Below are 19,505 nucleotides of genomic sequence, written 5' to 3' on the forward strand. Positions count from 1 at the left end.
CCTATTACTCCATATAACCTCCCTATATCTCCTCCTATTGCTCCATATAACCTCCCCTATATCTTCTACTACTACTACTACTCTATGTAATATATATACACTTCTATATGGTTTTCTATTAATATACATATATTTCCCCTGGGTCAGGTATTATTTCAGGAACTGGCATGGGATGAGTGAGAAGGAACCAGTTGTTTGTCGTAATGTCCCAAAGACCAGTGACAGTGAGGATAAGAGTCGTGCGGAGCAGTCTGCCGCCATCCTGGACCTGGCATCTTTTGAGTACCTTTTTGAGCAGGTAACATTGTGCAGATGGATGTGACCGACTTCATGTGTATTGTGTAGCTGCTGAGTCAGACTACTCATTCATAGGCTGGCGAAAAATGGCATCCTGCCATACTGGATTTGATAACCTCTGTGATCTTTATACACAGTCGGCGTCTTATCAGTAGATGAATTGCAGACTGGACCTGGACTTGCTGCTTTAAACACAGACAAGTGCAATTGCAGCCCAAAACTGTCAGTGAATCATAGGTCATAGTGCCATGGCTAGCACTGGTGAACTGCTAAAAGGGGTACTCCGCCCCTAGACATCTTATCCCCTATCCAAAGGATAAGGGATAAGATGTCTGATCACAGGGATCCTGCCGCTGGGGCACCACAATCTTTGTGCAGCACCCAGCGTTTGTTTAGAACTCTGGGTGCGGGGGGTCGTGACATCATGCCACGCCCCCTCAATGCAAGTCTATGAGAGGGTGCGTTGCGGCCGCCAAACCCCCTCCATTGACTTGCAATGAGGGGGCGTGGTGTGAAATCACGACGCCCGCGTCCAGCGTTCGAAACAAAATGTTATGAAAGCTGGGGCAGTGAAGTACCCCTTTAAACAGTGAGACCAGGTCCGTCTGCAACTCAGAAGGGTATGGCAATCCACATCTGCTTGCGCTGTGGGGAAAAGTGTAACGTGGTTGACCAATACTGTTACCCCACAACACTGAGCTCTTATGACCATATGTATCAATAGCTATGTGCTTAGTTACCCTACAGGAGGGAGCCGAGTTGTAATACCACTCACAACCTGAGTACAGATGTGGTGCTGTCTTTTTTTGTTTGTTTTATAAAGAAATTAGCTCTGTATTTCTATTTCTGGATGACTCCATTAATGTACCCCATGTGTTGGCTGCTAACACTGTCCTCAAAGCTTGTCCACAGCAATAGTGTCCTATTTGATTTTGTCTTTTTTTCAGGGCAAGTTTGACTTTGTGAATGACGTGGTGTCGCTGAAAGACTTTTACACCGAGCAGGATGTCCACAAGTTCAAGAACGAGAGCTTGGGCATGGCGGTCCTTCACCTTTCACACATTGCCATCAAGAAAAAAGTCTCACTGGAAGAGGTGGCTAAACAGATAAGGTTGGTGTCATGCCAGGATCCGGGCTGCCCACTATACTAGGGTACAGCGTTTCCTGCAATTTTGACTTTTTAGGCTATGTTCAAAATCTCCCTGCAGACATTGCCATGAATGTGGAGCGCTGGCATAATATGTTCAGTGAAAGAATAAGCATGTCTATTCTTTGTGCGGACACTTGAATTAGAATTTCCACACCAGATGTTTCCAGCACAGAAATCCTGCTATGTGAACAGAGCAGCAGAATCCCTTTAACCTGTTGGGGACAAAGGACGTACCTGTACGCCCTTCGCCTTCTCCATTTCTGCGTCATAGCGGGTCGGGCTTCTATCATCGTCCGGGACCTGTGGCTAATAGCGCGCCACACTGATCGTGAAGTGAAACTAAACTGCTGCCGGTTAGCTCAGGGGGCTGTTCGGGATCGCCGCGGCTAAATCGCGGTCTCCCGAACAGCTGTAGGACCCATGGAGGGTCCCTACCTGCGTCCTGTGTGTCTGATCGCCGAATGTCTGCTCAGTGCCTGAGATCCAGGCATGAGCAGTCAAGCAGCAGAATCATTGATTCTTGTTACCCTATGAGAAACCATTGATCAATGTAAAAGATCAGTGTGTGCAGTGTAATAGCTCCCTATGGGAACTATATAATATTGCAAAAAAAAAGTGAATAAAGATAGTTTAACCCCCTTCCCTAATAAAAGTAAGAATCGCCCCCTTTTTCCCATAAAAAAAAAAAAACTGTGCAAATAAACATGTGGTATCGCCACGTGCGGAAATGTCCGAATTATAAAAATACATAGTTAATTTGCATGGTCAATGGCGTACGTGCAAAAAAATTCCAAAGTTCAAAATAGCTTATTTTTGGTCACTTTTTATATCATGGGGAAAAAAAGGAATAAAAAGCGATCAATACAAAAATGGTACCGCTAGAAACGTAAGATCACGGCACAAAAAAATGAGCCCTCATACCGCCCCATATGCGGAAAAATAAATAAGTTATAGGGGTCAGAAGATGACAATTTTAAATGTATAAATTATCCTGCATGTAGTTATGATTTTTTCCAGAAGTCCGACAAAATCAAACCTATATAAGTAGGGTGTCATTTTAATCTTATAGACCTACAGAATAAAGAGAAGGTGTCATTTTTAACGAAAAATGTACTGCGTAGAAACGGAAGCCCCCAAAAGTTAAAAAATTACGTTTTTTTCTTCAATTTTGTTGCACAATGATTTTTTTTTTTTTGTTTTGCCGTAGATTTTTGGGTAAAATGACTGTCAATTGGTAGCACAAAAAATAAGCCATCATGGATTTTAAGGTGCAAAATTGAAAGGGTATGATTTTTAAAAGGTGATGAGGAAAAACAAAATTGCAAAAAAAAACCGAAAAACCCTTCATCCCCAAGGGGTTAATATCAAAAGCCTCATTCTGTGTATCATACCATTCAAGTGAGGTTGTGTGCCATTTGCCATTTTATGCAAAAATAAGTAATGACCTTTTCCTGTATTGGGCTAATCTGTATTGGTCTAATCTCGCTCCCTCGCTCGCTCTGTCTGGGCTCGCTCGCTCTGTCTGGGCTCGCTCTGTCTGGGCTCGCTCTGTCTGGGCTCGCTCTGTCTGGGCTCGCTCTGTCTGGGCTCGCTCTGTCTGGGCTCGCTCTGTCTGGGCTCGCTCTGTCTGGGCTCGCTCTGTCTGGGCTCGCTCTGTCTGGGCTCGCTCGCTCGCTCTGTCTGGGCTCGCCCGCTCTGTCTGGGCTCGCTCGCTCGCTCTGTCTGGGCTCGCTGTGGGTAATTTCGATGCCGGCCTCAATAAATTTGTTTATCTTATTTCACCTATTTTACCTGAAGAGATGCGGGCCTCTTAATTTTGTGCACCACAATCTACGCCAGCTGGGAGCTTGAATTGGTTACTGCTACAATTTTACTTACAATTTTTTGCTGGGATTTGCAGTTTTGCAACAGCTGGAGATGCACTGTTAGGAAAACGCTGATCTAGACTAAATGAAATTGCCTCAGTTCTGAGGAATCTGTTATCATCATTTACTCATCCGCTCTGAGTCATGCAGACACTCGATACAGATTTTCTCAGAAATTTTGATGGAAATGTGAACTTCACTGTGCAGAATACAATGGAATTTTATCCAAAGAGAAACTGTTCACTTTTCCTTTAGTTAAAGGGGAACTCCGCTACTTGACCTCTTATCCCCTGTTCACAAGATAGGGGATAAGTGTCTGATCACTGGAGGTCCGACCACAGGGACCCCCTGCAACCTCCTGCCCGGCACCCTGGCTCTCCTAATGCTTGGAGAAAGGAGTCCCAGCGGTCGGACCCCCCAAAATCAGACACTTATCCCCTATCCTTTTCCCTTTAAAGTATACCCCAACTTACACTTATCTTTTGCCACAAATGCTCCTTAAGCAGTCCTTTGTCATATATTGTCAGGAAATTTTCCCTGCATATAGCCAAGCTGGTCCCCAGAAGCTACAGCCAGTTAGGTTACTATGGGAAACAGTGCAGGATTTTGGTAAATATTCTTCCCCATGGTGATAAGGGTCTGTGGAACCCACTGATGCCATCTTTATCACCCTTTTCCACAGCTTTAAGGAATGCATCCCCAAATCCTTCTGCCGGCAGATTCAGCAGAACAACTACCTTACCAAGTTACGCATGAGGAGCGTCTTTAAGAAATTTGTCCGTCATTTCCAGCTGCACACGGTGAGCGCCGGGAAGCTGAGCGAGGACGACGTCATGTACAAGTACCTGTCCACCCTGGAGAACCTGGCGCCCAGGTTTGGCTGCGAGGTGTTTAGGACTGTGAGCCTGGAGCTTCCTATGGAGGGCGAGAAGCTTCCGTTTTATATAAATGGGGGTTACGTGGACCACAGCGAATCTGGGAACAAGGAGGCGACCACAACGCACCAGGTGCTGGTCAGCGGAATGGAGGGGATCCAGTGGAGGCAGAAGAAGGAAGAGGTAAGGCTGTTGTATACTATGTCACCTCTCTATGCACAGCTAAAGCTAAAATGTGCTCCGTCATTCACAAAATAACATTATATGTATATTTGTAATATAAACTGGTGGAAAAAGTGTGTATTTTTTTTTTTTTGGGGTGAAAACAATGCTCTATACTTCTTACCACTAGGGGTCCCTCCACTGTCCAGAACACTGTCTTGTACCTGCAGCTATTGCCTTTGTGTCTCTGTGCTGGGACAAAATACAGGAAGTGAGTGCGGGACAAGCAGGGCTCTGTGCAAGCTCCTGGCTTGTCAGTCAGCTTTCTGTGGAAGGAAGTTCCTACATGAGAGGTGAGGGCATGCAAGGGAATGCCTCCTTCTCCTCCTCAGTGAACTGCATGCAGTTTGAGCAAAATAACCAAGAGAATTAGGACCATTATTATTTTTTTTGTACACTTTAAGGGTAGCTCCCACCATCCCTTTTTTTCCCCTCTCTGTCCCTGCCTATTTCCCATCTATCCCTAACCTCCTCCCTACCTAATTTTTTATTTTATTTTTACTAGATAAAAAATGCAGTTTTGTCTGCCTGGTAGTGTGCTCACTACCAGGCAGACTTCCCCAGCAGGCGTGACGGCACTGATGCCTGCTGGGGCTGACTTCCGCCCTAAGTTCATCTACACAGGGTGCCTCCAGCTGTTTCACCACTACAAATCCCAGCTTGCCCTGACATCTATTGGCTGTCAGGGTATGCTGGGAGTTGTAGTGGGGAAAAACTGGAGGCACCCTGTGTTAAAAACAATACATGGCTGCGGCGCAACCCAAACCCCGCTACCCCTCCCCTGAACCCCGCTACCCGAACACCCACTACCCGAACACCCGCCCCACCCCCCAGACATACCAGGACAGTGCAGCGACGGGAGGCGGGGCCGGCGTGCAAGGCCAGGGAGCAGGGGAGCTTCTTCTGTTCTCAGCGCTCGCTCCCGCCTGTTTGACAGGCGGGAGCGAGCACCGCAGTGAGTGAATTCCGACTCATTGCCAGGCTTCAATGAGTCGAAATTCACTAGTGACGTCACTGCCGAATGCATTCGGCCACTAGGAGGGCGACCCTTAGTGGCCGAATTTAAAAGTGATTTTAAACTGTTTTTAAAATCACTTTTTTTAATTAAAGTATATTAGAGATATGTTATAGTACTTAAGTACTACAACATATCATTTTTTTTTATTTCATGACAGTGCCCATTTAAAAGCGTTCCAGGAGTGCGCAGTGCATTGTGGGAGCTCAGGTGTTTAAGCAGTTTGACAGTCTTGAAACTTTGTAAGGCTGGGTTCACACCACGTTTTTGCAATACAGTTCCAGGGATGTGGAAATCCTATAGCCCGACGCCCGGGACAAGTAGTTTTGGGCCCCGGGCAGGTGAATTGTTTATAGATTTAGCCCTGTATCGGGCGAGCAGGGACAGACAGACTTCCCCCGTATTTCTCTTTAATGTCGGTGTGAGGCGCAGGAGCGGATGGAAGTCTACACCTCACACCAGCTCTCAGGGTGTATGGAGGGGGCGGCGGCCTCCAGCTGACTGCAGAGACCCCTTATCTCCCCTCCCGGAGGATGGAGGACGCAGCTCAGAAGACACAGCAGGGGGAGAGAGAGAGGACGTAGACAGCTCCGTGCACAGCTCCATCCCCCGCACACAGCTCTACCCCTCCCCCCCCCTGCTCTTTCTTCACAGGACCTAATCCACCACTGGGCGGTTGCACATTTGCACGGGGAAAACACAGAGCGGGGGAGGGGAGAGAGGAGAGGACGTCCGGTGTGAGGGGAGATTTCCAAACCCATGTAACCTCACGCCGGCGGTGACTACAGCTCTGATGTCCACTCATGGCGGCTCAGGTGAGGAGGCAGAGAATGCAGGCGGCGGCAGGAAGGGTGGTTGTATATGTATGGTGTGAGTGTATGTGTGATGTGTATGTAATGTATGATAAGGGGGCAGCGGCAGGTGTATGTATGATGTGTGCATATGTAGGGTGTATATCAGTGTTTCCCAACCAGGGTGCCTCCAGCTGTTGCAAAACTACAACTCCCAGCATGCCCTGGGCATGCTGGGAGTTGTAGTTTTGCAACAGCTGGAGGCACCCTGGTTGGGAAACACTGGTGGATATGTATGGTGTGAGTGTATGTGTGTATAATGTCTAAGTGTGATGTGTATGTAATGTATGATGTGTGTATAATGTCTAAGTGTGATGTGTGTGTATGTGATGTATGATGTGGGGTGGGCAGCGGCGGGTGTATGTATGATGTGTGCATATGTATGGTGTGAGTGTATGTGTATATGTAATGTATGGTGGGGGGGCAGTGGCGGGGGGGGTGTATGTATGATATGGGGGCAGTGGCTGGTGTATGTATGATATGTGTATGACATGAATGTTTTGTATAGGAGCGGACTGTCACGTCGGGCATTAGGGCAGTTGTTCCATCTAATTTTATTTATTTTTAGTGGCACCCGCACTAAATTGCACCCCCAGAATCCCCCCCCCCCCTTCATACTCACCCGCCAACCAAGAGCCCCACGGATGCACGCAAACACATCCGAACCAAAACTACAACTCCCAGCATGTTGGACCATAACCTAAACTGTAGAACTATAAAGTGCAACATGCTGGGAGTTGTAGTTTTGGTTCGGGTCAGCTGCAGAGCCATAGGCTGCATCAGGGCATGCTGGGTGTTGTAGTTACTAACTGTAATTCCCAGTATTCCTTGACACATCCTATGGCTCTGCAGCTGACACAAACCAAAACTACAACTCCCAGCATGTTACACAATAACCTTAACTGTACTACTATACAGTGCAACATGCTGCAACACCCACACAACCATAGACTGTATCAGGGCATGCTGGGAGTTGTAGTTATCTAGTAACTAAATGCAACTTCCAGCATTTTCTGACACAAAATGCACCATATAAACTGGAGAAGCAGAACCCCCCCCCCCCCAGTAACACATAAGTCCCTATTGAGACTGAAAAAAGTGATTAAAATATTTTAAAAAGTGCGTATATATGTGAATAAGCCCCTTTCCTAATAAAAGTTTCCAATTTTCTTTAAATAAAAATAATGTAGAAAAATAAACATAAGTGGTATCGCTGGATGTGGAAATGTCCAGACTATTAAAATATAATGTTAATTAAACCGTACGGTGAACGGTGTAATTGTAAATAATAGTCCAGAATTGTTCAATTTTGGTCACTTCATATGAGAAATTTTTTAAAGGTGATATAAAAGTTATATCTAGACTTATCTGGACTTGTCTCAGGTGTAAGAGGATCTACAGCTCTCCGACCGCTAATATCCTGGCATACTGCGATCACCGTGGCTGCTATTAAACCATTAGATCAGCGCTGTCAGCAGTGTCTAAAGGAATCTTATATCCATCCCTGGTGGTCTAGTGGGGGGGATCAGACTTATGGTTGAAATTATTTAATCAACCAGGACAAGTGGATTTTCTTGAGGGACAAGTAGATTGTGTTCTGCTTTAGTCCCTTGGACAAGTAGTTCTTTTTAAAATTTCCACACCCCTGAGTTCCCGTATCAGGTTTTTGATAAAAAAATAAAAAGCGATTCCTCAAAACCTGACTAAACTGTATCAAAATGTGTGTACAAATTTTTAAAAAAAAGTATACGTAAGTATACGTTTTTAACTTTTCACTCCATTATGAATAAAGTTTCACTTGTTTGATTGAAATTCCAAGAAAAAAAACTGTGCAAATGTAAAAACCGGATGGAACAGTACGCTTATATGGTTCCATATGGTTCCCATTGACTCCCATGTTAAAATAAAATAAAAAACTATATCACGGTAGGCCACGCTTTTCTGTCCGGAGAGAGAAAAAAAAGTAAAAAAACTTATGTTTTGAAAAACTGAGACAACCGTATACATTATAGTGCATACGGTTTTTAATGGTAAGTCTATGGGCACGGTTTTCTGTACGGTTGCGTACGTTTTTTTTGGGGGTTGTTTTTTTTTTTTTATGAAACCGTATGCCGAAACCGTATAGCAAAATCGTGAACCCACCCTAAGTCGTGTTGCCCAAATAGCAGAATTTTGACTTTTTTGTTTAGATGTGAATGGAGGAGTCTCCAAAGCCTTAACCCCTTAATGACCAGGCCAATTTTATTTTTTCATATTTGATTTTTCCTCCATAACTTCTAAAAATAACTCTCTTATATTTTCGTACACAGACCCATATGAGGGCTTGTTTTTTGCGTCATCAATTTTACTTTGTAATGACATCACTCATTTTACCATAAAATGTATGTTTTCTTTATTCTGTGGGTCAATACGATTAAAATGATACCCATGATATATCAAACCATTTTATCAAAATGTATTATGTATATGTTTAAAATTGCTCTATTTTGACAATTTTTTTGCGCTGTGATCTGTAGTTTTTATATTTTTACTTTTTATTCACTTTTTTTTTATTAATTTGCATTGAATAAAATGGACAAAAAAAAGCAATTTTGGCTTTTTTTATTTTTACGTTCACATCATTCACCATACGGTATTATTAACATTGTATTTTGATAGTCCAGACATTAACGCACGCGGCAATGCCAAATATGTTTAGTAATCTTTTTTTTTTTTTTTTTTTTACGATTTTTGGGGGTAAAATGGGAAAAAGGGACGATGTACATTTTTATTGGGGAGGGGATTTTTCACGTATTTTTTATTTTATTTAATGTATATTTTTTATGTCCCCATAGGTGACTATTTACTATAGTCAGTTGATTGCTCATACTGTTCAATGTTGTGCATGGGGCATAGCATTGGTCAGTATTATCTGAGATCTTCTGCTCTGGTCTGCTTGATCTCAGACCAGAGCAGAAGGCCCCAGGAGATGGACTGAGGCAGCCATGCCGGATGATCGGATCCCTGCGGCAGCGCTGCGGCCGATCCGCACATCAATTTTTAGTGCCGCAGATGCCGTGATCTGTATTGATCACGGCATCTGAGGGGTTAATGGCGGACATCAGCATGATCGCTGATTACCGGCGTGTCCCTGGCTGCTGATAACAGCCGGGACCTGCCGTGCATGACTCGAGCACCGATCTGGAGCTCGCGGTCATTACGGAGTGTAAATGTACGTCATGGTGCGCTAAGTACCACGGCACCATGACGTACATTTATGTCCATTCTTGTTAAAGGGGTACTCCACCCCTAGACATCTTAATCCCTATCAAAGGATAGGGGATGAGATGTCTGATCGCAGGGGGTCCAGCAGCTGGGACCCTCTTTGATCTTTGGACACCGCTGCTCTCTGAACGCGGAATCTTGGCGCTTCCATTTTCGTGATGTCACGCCGGGCCCCTCCATTCATGTTTATGGGAGGGGACATGACAGCTGTGGTCTCCAGTCATTCGACATGGAGCGGAATTCACTTCGTGCATCGGATGACTGGGGTGCAGAGCCGAGAATTGGGGGGTGGGGGGGGGGGGGGTTGTGCAACAAAAATCTATGCTAATGATAAATTCTCCCCATAGTTAAGAGTAGACATCCCTATCGCCCTCTAGCCCTATCCCTTAGTCTGTTCACATCCTGTAGATAACTACTCCCTGTGCGGAAAACATTAGATTTAACCCTATCTGTTCCTCAGTAGCGGATGAAGATTTTATTCCTAACGTGTGTTGCTTGTAGACTTTTTATGCTCTTTTATTGTGCAGGAGCCAACAGAAAGCAGCCACCATAGAAATTACTTTAGCAAGAGAAGCCGCAAAGGACAGAAGGCGGCGAAACCGGCGACCGAAACTATTGAGCCCGTGTGGGTGCCGTTCTGTGACTTCCAGGACATCACCCATATCGTCATCAGCAAGAACCGCGTCAGCATCAACTGCCAGGACAACCGCTGCCTGGTAAGTGCACGATACATAGGGAGGACCTAAGGGGTAGGGTGGTCTTTGGCCAGCTTGCATGTCCATGGGGCAGTCTTGGAAGAGGACCACCTGCCGCATGATCATTTTGGACAATATCTACCTCTGTGTTTCCCAACCAGGGTGCCTTCAGCTGTTGCAAAACTACAACTCCCAGCATGCCCGGGACAGCCTTTGGCTGTCCGGGCATGCTGGGAGTTGTAGTTTTGGGAAATACTGTCCAAGTCAGTAACTTCTCCTTATCTTCTCCTCGTGGTAACCAAGGTCTCCTCCTTGTGTCTTCCCTCTAGGAGATAGTCCTGCCTTCCTATGAAGAGGCGCTGTCCTTTGTCTCGCTGGTGGACGGATATTTCAGGCTCACCACGGACGCCAACCACTACCTATGCCGTGAAGTGGCCCCTCCGCGCTTGGTGATGAGTGTCCTCCATGGAATTCACGGGCCCCTACAGTATGTGTCTACATTAATGGGGAAGGTTCTACACAGAGGGGATGAGTTTAGCATGTTAAAGGAGTATTCTATGAAAATTATTATTATTTTTTTTTCCATATCAACTGGCTCCAGAAAGTTAAATTACTTCTATTAAAAAAAAATCTTAATCCTACCAGTACTTATCAGCTGCTGAAGTTGAGTTGTTCTTTTCTGTCTGACCAAAGTGCTCTTTGCTGACACCTCTCTCTGTCTCAGGAACTGTCCAGAGTAGCAGCAAATCCCCATAGCAAACCTCTCCTGCTCTGGACAGTTCCTGAGACAGACAGAGGTGTCAGCAGAGAGCACTGTGGTCAAACAGAAAAGAACAACTCAACTTCAGCAGCTGATAAGTACTGGTAGGATTAAGTTTCTTATTTTTTTTTTTTTATAGAAGTAATTTACAAATCTGTTTAACTTTCTGGAGCCTGTTGATATGAATAAAATGTTTTTTTTTTTTTTTTTTTTTTCATGGAATACCCATTTAAGCAGTGGTCTCCAATCTGCTGGGAGTTGTAGATTTGCTACATTTGGATGTCCACAGATTGGAGACCACTGTACCTGTTCTACTTCTGACACTATATAGGTAAATACTTCTCTGTGTTGTCACTTACACACATGAATTCAGGATTATAGGAATTTCTATGTATTTAGTATGCATATAGCTGAATACCGCCATGTTGTTTCATACCGCCACCTTAAAGGCGTTATCCTGGAAAAAACTGGCTTCAGAAAGTTAAACAAATTTGATAATAATCCAAAAACGGTAGGAAAGAAAAACGCGGATCACTCACCACAAAACCAATGCTGCGTACTTTATTCAAAAGCATAGACTGTGGCTATACATGGATGGATGGAAAGGCAGGGCAGTAGGTGTTGTGGAGCCCTGTCCGGAGCGACGGCGCCCTTTCCGCCCTCTGGGCGTTTCCTCAGGCCCGGAATGTCAATTCCGGGCTTGAGGAAACTCCCAGAGGGCGTGAAACGGCGCCGTCGCTCCGGACAGGGCTCCACAACACCTACTGCCCTGCCTTTCCATCCGTCCATGTATAGACACCGTCTATGCTTTTGAATAAAGTACACAGCATTTGAATTGTGGTGAGTGATCCGCGTTTTTCTTTCCTACCTTTTTTGGATACATTGTTCTGCTTCACTTTGTCAGCGTGAGCACCACCAATACACCAGCTGATGTGAACTAGCCCTTAGCCTACTGACCGCACCAAGGACGTAATCAGCCATCCCAGAGCAGTGCCAGGTGTTTCTCTACTTAGTGTGTAGATTTGTAAATTACTTCTATTTAAAATGTTTTAATCCTTTCAGTACTTACAAGCTACTGAAGTTGAGTTGTTCTTTTCTGTCTAAGTGCTCACTAATGACACCTGTGTCGGGAGCTGTCCAGAGTAAAAGCAAATCCCCATAGCAAACCTCTTCTACTCTGTGCAGTTCCTGACACAAGCAGAGATGTCAGCAGAGAGCACTGTTGCCAGACAGGAAAGAACAACTCTACTTCAGCAGCTGATAATTATTGGAAGGATTAAGATTTTTTAATAGAAGTCATTTACAAATCTAAAGAAAGAAAATGACTCAAGCGCACTCACCACGTTTGATGCTTCTTTAGTATTCTTTTATTCCACGTCACACATAGACAAGGTGCAGGGAGGCAAGGTTTTTTGCAGGGCTACGGACCCGTCTCGCGCTACAAGTGCTTCATAAGGCCCCTTACTGACGTAATAGGTGAGAAAGGTGTGTTTAAAAAGGACCCCACCGGAAGGGTATCCCAGGTAACAGGTAAACAAACATTCCTTTTAGATAGACAAGCTGCTAAAAACAATGATACCTCATAAGGTGAGTTCTTCTTTTACACAACAATTCTCTGTGAGAAACGTAACATGCTGAATGGGTTTTACTGGATCGCACAGAATAAACAATTCAAAAAACGCGCCCATCTCATTCCGGTCATTCAGACCTAGCGGGCCTGTTGCATTTAGATGTGCAATCCAATAAGCCTCCTTCCGCAAGAGTTGATTGTCCTAATCTCCGAACCTTCTTGTTTTCTCTACCTTTTCAAGGGCTGTAAATTTTAAGGTATTAGGATGGCCCCCATGAATTGCTGTCATATTTTACAAACCGTGGGGCTCCTTTACTTGTTTTTAAAGAGCGGAGGTGTTCTCTTACCCTGTGAAAAAGTGGTCTTATTGTCTTGCCGATATCGAAAAAACTGCACCCGCACATTAAGGCATAAATCATGTGTGGAGCGGCATGTGACAAATTGTTTAATTTTCACTGTATGTGCGCCAAAAGTTTTTTCCTGGAATACCCCTTTAACTAGTCATGTGGTTGCTGCGTGCCCACAGGGAGCAGTACGTAGTCCAGAAGCTGAGGCGAGAGGAGCAGGAGGACGGTGTCTACATCGTACGCTGGAGCGCGTTCAACTTCAACCGGCTCATAATGACTGTGAAGGGAGCCAGCCAGGTGAGTAGAGAGCAAACTGATAGTGTGAACTGGGCCCATGAGAGCCACTGGGTGGCAAACCAACCTTACAGGGCAACTAAGGGGTTTCGGTATAACCCTTCTTTCCCCAGGATATATGGTACATCCTGTGGGAAGGACCGGCTTTGGAATAGGATCACGGCTAGGAACCTTACCAGCCCCCGGCTAATAGCAGTAGCCAGAGGCTGCAGCTAATAGAGCCTGGGGGGTCCGTACCCTGACTGGAGTGGTCCCTACTTGCTTTTGTGCCATCTGACTTTCTCTCTTCTCCTTCAGGCTTCTTATTAGGCTAGAGAAGCAGAGCACTGATAACACTGATCAATGCTGTGCCTATGGAACAGCATTTAACAGTGTATGCATTCGAAAGAATGTGTGTAATAGTCCCCTATGGGTACTATAAAATAATAATAAAAAAATGTATTAAATCTAAATAAGCTTCTTTCCTTAAAAAAAAAAAAAAAAAAAAAAAAAAAGTTCAAATTACTCAATTTTTCAAATAAATTCAGGTAAACAAAAAAAAAGTAAACATCCAAACTATTAAAATATGTATAATATAATTAAATCGCACGCAGAACTGCATAAGCCTTAAAAAAAAAACTTTTGATATAAAAGCTCACTTTATCTGCAGTATCAGACCCAACCTGCCGACAAGAGTGGCGCTATTTCTATTGTCAAGCAGCTTCTTTACCTTCTTTTTGTCACTAATAATAATCTCTCTCTTCCTCAGAATAAAGGCTTCAGCTATAGACAGTTCCGGATAGATAAAGTAGACAATATATACACTCTGGAGCAGTGGGACCGAGGCTTTTCCAGTGTCAAGGAGTTAACAGAAAACCTGCGAGGCTGTGCACTTAGGTCCGGCCAGGAGGTCTTCCATGTAAAGCAGTGTGTCCTGCCAAAGTCTGGAGGTATGAGCGCCTTCCTGATATGTTTTATTAACCCCTTAAGGACTCAGGGTTTTTCAGTTTTTGCACTTTCGTTTTTTCCTCCTTACCTTTTAAAAATCATAACCCTTTCAATTTTCCACTTAAAAATCCATATTATGGCTTATTTTTTGCGTCGCCAATTCTACTTTGCAGTGACATTAGTCATTTTACCCAAAAATGCACGGCGAAACGGAAAAAAAAATCATTGTGCGACAAAATCGAAAAAAAAATGCCATTTTGTAACTTTTGGGGGCTTCCGTTTCTACGCAGTGCATATTTTGGTAAAAATTACACCTTATCACTATTCTGTAGGTCCATACTGTTAAAATGATATCCTACTTATATAGGTTTGATTTTGTCGCACTTCTGGAAAAAATCAGAACTACATGCAGGAAAATTTATACATTTAAAAATGTCATCTTCTGACCCCTATAACTTTTTTATTTTTCCACGTACAGGGCGGTAGGAGGATTAATTTTTTGCGCCCTGATCTGAAGTTTTTACCGGTATGATTTTTTTGTTTTTATCGGACTTTTTGATCACTTTTTATTCATTTTTTTTATGGAATTTGTGGAATTTTTTTGCGCGTAGGCCATTGACCGTGCGGTTTAATTAATTATATATTTTTATAGTTCGGACATTTACGCACGCGGCGATACCACATGTTTATTTTTTATTTTTTTTTTACACTGTTTTATTTTTTTTATGGGAAAAGGGGGGTGATTCAAACTTTTATTAGGGAAGGGGTTAAATGACCTTTTATTAACACTTTTTTTTTACATTTTTTTTTGCAGTGTTATAGGTCCCATAGGGACCTATAACACTGCACACACTGATCTCCTATGTTATAGGTCCCATAGGGACCTATAACACTGCACACACTGATCTCCTATGCTGATCACTGGCGTGTATTAACACGCCTGTGATCAGCATTATCGGCGCTTGACTGCTCCTGCCTGGATCTCAGGCACGGAGCAGTCATTCGTCGATCGGACACCGAGGAGGCAGGAAAGGGCCCTCCCGGTGTCCGATCAGCTGTTCGGGAAGCCGCGATTTCACCGCGGCGGTCCCGAACAGCCAGACTGAGCAGCCGGGTCACTTTCAGTTTCACTTTAGAAGCGGCGGTCAGCTTTGACCGCCGCTTCTAAAGGGTTAATACCGCACATCGCCGCGATCGGCGATGTGTAGTATTAGCCGCGGGTCCCGGCCGTTGGTGAGCGCCGGGACCGACGCGATATGATGCAGGATCGCGGCGCGATCCCGCTTCATATCGCGGGAGCCGGCGCAGGACGTAAATATAAGTCCTGCGTCGTTAAGGGGTTAAAGCACTCCAGGGTTTTTTCTTTTTTCTGTCCATATCATTTACATTCACCATGACTAGTCCTACAGCGCCATCTGTTTTATTCCAGCACAACTGCATCCATGCGTCTCTCCTGGGTACGCTGACTTCCTGTTAACTGCAGGATGATATCATTGCATCTTAGATTGCTCCTTTTAGCTCCCAGACCCCTCCCAGCTCTGTCTCTATACTGCTGCTGCTGTCTCTCTGGGATCAGGATAGATAGTAGTTATACACATCCCCTTAAGTTTAAATGGGCACTGTCAGATGCAAAAACATTTTTTTTATATGTTGTACATATTACCAAAACGTTAACCTTTCTAATATACTTCTCATGGCTTTGTCCCAGCTGAAGCACAGGCATGGACAAAGTACAGTAAGTGAGGGTGGGCAAGTGCTCTGTGCTCTCTTCTGTCTGATAGCACTCCTCTGTGCTCTCTCCTGTCCGATAGCACTCCTCTGTGCTCTCTCTCTCCTGTCTGAGAGCACTCCTCTGTGCTCTCTCTCTCCTGTCTGAGAGCACTCCTCTGTGCTCTCTCCTGTCTGAGAGCACTACTCTGTGCTCTCTCTCTCCTGTCTGATAGTACTCCTCTGTGCTCTCTCCTGTCTGAGAGCACTCCTCTGTGCTTTCTCTCTCTCCTGTCTGAGAGCACTCCTCTGTGCTCTCTCTCTCCTGTCTGAGAGCACTCCTCTGTGCTCTCTCTCTCTCTCTCTCTCTCTCTCTCTCTCTCCTGTCTGAGAGCACTCCTCTGTGCTCTCTCTCTCCTGTCTGAGAGCACTCCTCTGTGCTCTCTCTCTCTCTCTCTCTCTCCTGTCTGAGAGCACTCCTCTGTGCTCTCTCTCTCTCCCTCTCTCTCTCCTGTCTGAGAGCACTCCTCTGTGCTCTCCCTCTCTCTCTCTCTCTCTCTCTCTCTCTCCTGTCTGAGAGCACTCCTCTGTGCTCTCTCTCTCTCCTGTCTGAGAGCACTCCTCTGTGCTCTCTCTCTCTCTCTCTCTCTCCTGTCTGAGAGCACTCCTCTGTGCTCTCTCTCTCTCTCTCTCTCCTGTCTGAGAGCACTCCTCTGTGCTCTCTCTCTCTCTCTCTCCTGTCTGAGAGCACTCCTCTGTGCTCTCTCTCTCCTGTCTGATAGGACAGGAGAGAGCACGCACAGAGGAGTGCTATCAGACAGGAGAGAGAGAGAACAGAGGAGTGCTAGCCCACCCTCACTTACTGTACTTTGTCTATGCCTGTGCTTCAGCGTGTACAAAGCCATGATTTTATAAGCCATGATTTCTATAAAAAGGATATAAAATGTTCTTATAAAGTATATTACATAGATTCATGTTTTGCCAAGATTTACAACATAGAAGTTATTGAATCTGACAGTGCTCATTTAATCTCTATGCTGCTGCTACTGTCTGTATGGAATCAGAATATATAGTAGTTATACACCCCCTCCAGCTCTATCTATATACTGCTGCTATCTCTATGAGGTCAGGATATATAGTAGTTATACACCTCCCCTCCAGCTCTCTGTATTGTGCTGCTATCTCCATGGAATCAGGATTTTATAAAAACATAAAAAATAATTTTGGTTATTGAATTGCAATTAGTATGACTTCTTTAAATGGTGGAGAGAGCCTGCTCCTAGCCTTAGAGGACCCTTCCCCCCCCCCCCCCACCCCTAATACTATTGTCACAACACAGCGCTGTAGCGGCCAATGACCTATGTAGTTTCTGATGCTGCAAACTGTGACATTGTTCTTTTTTCAGAAGTTTCCAACTTAACCATCTGTCGGAAAGGAAAGAACAGCAAGGAGAGCGCCTTGTCCTGCAATCTGAACTTGAGTCAGCTCAGCTTCCACCAGATCCGCAAAAATGAAATCACCCAGGTATGTGCTTAACCTCTTGGGGACACATGTACGTCTTGAGTCCTGTCCCAGCTATGAAGTGAGCGCATGAGCTGTGCTTGCTACATAGACTGCAAGTCCCGGCTGCTTTTAGCAGTCAGGGACCCGCCGGTAATGGAGGAAATCCATCAAGCTGGTGCCCACTATTAACCCTTCAGATGCCATGATCAGTAATGATCATGGCATTTGAAGTATGCAGGGGGACGTGCAGAGACTCATCGGACCAACCACCATGCAATTTCGGGGGTCTGATGAGTAAAGATGGTGGCCGGAGCTCTGCTTACCTCCTCCCAGCTGTAGATGCACTGGAATTTACACATAGCTTGTGATATGCATGCTGCTGTACAGTAAGCCTGCAGCCTCTCCTGTGCCCTACACCTGAAGTCTAAGATCTCCAACTTTCTGCTAACTACAGATGTATAGGTGGAAAGGAAGCGATATGACCCATCTCTATACATCGCTGCAAATTATGTTGGCTCTATATAAATAAAATATTTTGTGTCTTGCAGAAATCCCACTTGGGTCAGGGGACCCGCACTAATATTTATGAAGGGGTTCTCAAGGTGACCTGCTGCATGGAGAACGACTTGGATTATGATTACCGAGAAATGAACAACAACTCCCATGATCTCCGGGTACTCCTGAAGGTGCTGGATCCCAGTCACCAAGACATAGCGCTGGTGAGTGTTTTGTGTCCCCACCATCGATTCATTGTCTCTTCTGTGATACTGTCCTCCTCCTTAATTCTGCCTTGAGACCGTACAACAATACCATCCGGCCCCAAATCACTTCCCAACACATTGCACCAGTATAAACCACCAACAGACTCAAATCTGAGGAAAGTTCTGTAATTTGGCAGGAGATCCTGCAGAATTTGTGAAGGTATGAACAGGAGTATGTGTAGGAATTAGCATATAGTTAAAGGGTACCTTTCATCAAAAAAAACTTTTGATGTATTATAGATTAATGTATGCAGTAGAACTTTCCAATAGCATGTTATTAAAAAATATGCTTTGCTGGAGTCCTAAATCTCAGACTGCAGCAGGGACACAGACAAGCTCAGCACCACAACATTTATCTCCAGTTTTATGGTCACTTACTGTTCTTTTTCATCTTGCATTTCAGGCTTTCTTTGAAACTGCAAGTCTTATGAGTCAGGTCTCTCATATCCACCTGGTGTTTGTCCATGGAGTTTGTGTCCGGGAATCGGAGAGTGAGTACTGGAGGGAAACATGCATTGCATGCTGCGTCTTCTATACTATAGCCTTATATCCACTATAGCGCAGCCTTATATCCACTATAGCGCAGCCTCATGGCCACTATAGCGCAGCCTCATGGCCACGTCTCTGTCTTGTCTCTCACAATAGATATCATGGTGGAGGAGTTCGTAGAACATGGCCCACTGGATGTTTGCTTGCGCAAGGATAAATCTCAGATCTCTGCCGGGTGGAAATTCACAGTGGCCAGGCAGCTGGCGAGCGCCCTGAGTTATCTGGTGTGTGTTCTACTGATTGTTTAGCAATAAACAATATCATGCTGCTTTGTCTGTCCAGCTGGGGACACGTGTGGTGCATTGTGAGAAGCGGGGGCAGGTGTAGTTGTCTGACATTAGTGACCTCGCTTTATTTAGTATATGTTTAGGTAATAAAGACCACCGCACTCCTGTATTGTATCAACTGCACTAGTGAGCTCTGTTCACATATTCCGCCAGCAGGGAATGCTGGATTATTTTAGCTCTGAAGCTTGCAGAATAGTAATTACATCTCTAAAGTGTAATACAGGATCAGTACAGGATCAGTAATGTAATGTATGTACACAGTGACCTCACCAGCAGAATAGTGAGTACAGCTCTGGAGTATAATACAGGATATAACACTGGATCAGTACAGGATAAGTAATGTAATGTATGTACACAGTGACCTCACCAGCAGAATAGTGAGTACAGCTCTGGAGTATAATACAGGATATAACTCAGGATCAGTACAGGATCAGTAATGTAATGTATGTACACAGTGACCTCACCAGCAGAATAGTGAGTACAGCTCTGGAGTATAATACAGGATATAACTCAGGATCAGTACAGGATCAGTAATGTAATGTATGTACACAGTGACCTCACCAGCA

The 19,505-nt window shown here is 44.7% G+C and overlaps 1 protein-coding gene across 4 annotated transcripts in view; it reads left to right on the top strand.

Moving 5' to 3' along the window:
- The window catches only part of TYK2 (tyrosine kinase 2), a 54,315-nt gene that overhangs the window by 12,000 nt on the left and 22,810 nt on the right, over positions 1 to 19,505 (top strand). For 3 of the 4 annotated variants that reach the window (XM_056570575.1, XM_056570574.1, XM_056570576.1), the window contains exons 4-14: positions 148 to 298; positions 1,245 to 1,408; positions 3,995 to 4,370; positions 10,067 to 10,255; positions 10,564 to 10,721; positions 13,091 to 13,208; positions 13,954 to 14,134; positions 17,245 to 17,363; positions 17,891 to 18,061; positions 18,507 to 18,594; positions 18,749 to 18,876. In XM_056570575.1, the coding sequence (XP_056426550.1) occupies positions 148 to 298; positions 1,245 to 1,408; positions 3,995 to 4,370; positions 10,067 to 10,255; positions 10,564 to 10,721; positions 13,091 to 13,208; positions 13,954 to 14,134; positions 17,245 to 17,363; positions 17,891 to 18,061; positions 18,507 to 18,594; positions 18,749 to 18,876 (1,843 nt within the window). The remainder of the gene's footprint in view (positions 1 to 147; positions 299 to 1,244; positions 1,409 to 3,994; positions 4,371 to 10,066; positions 10,256 to 10,563; positions 10,722 to 13,090; positions 13,209 to 13,953; positions 14,135 to 17,244; positions 17,364 to 17,890; positions 18,062 to 18,506; positions 18,595 to 18,748; positions 18,877 to 19,505) is intronic. The other variant, XM_056570577.1, reaches the window with a different exon arrangement.

Source organism: Hyla sarda, chromosome 4, assembly GCF_029499605.1.
Source record: "Hyla sarda isolate aHylSar1 chromosome 4, aHylSar1.hap1, whole genome shotgun sequence".
Lineage (NCBI taxonomy): Eukaryota > Metazoa > Chordata > Amphibia > Anura > Hylidae > Hyla > Hyla sarda.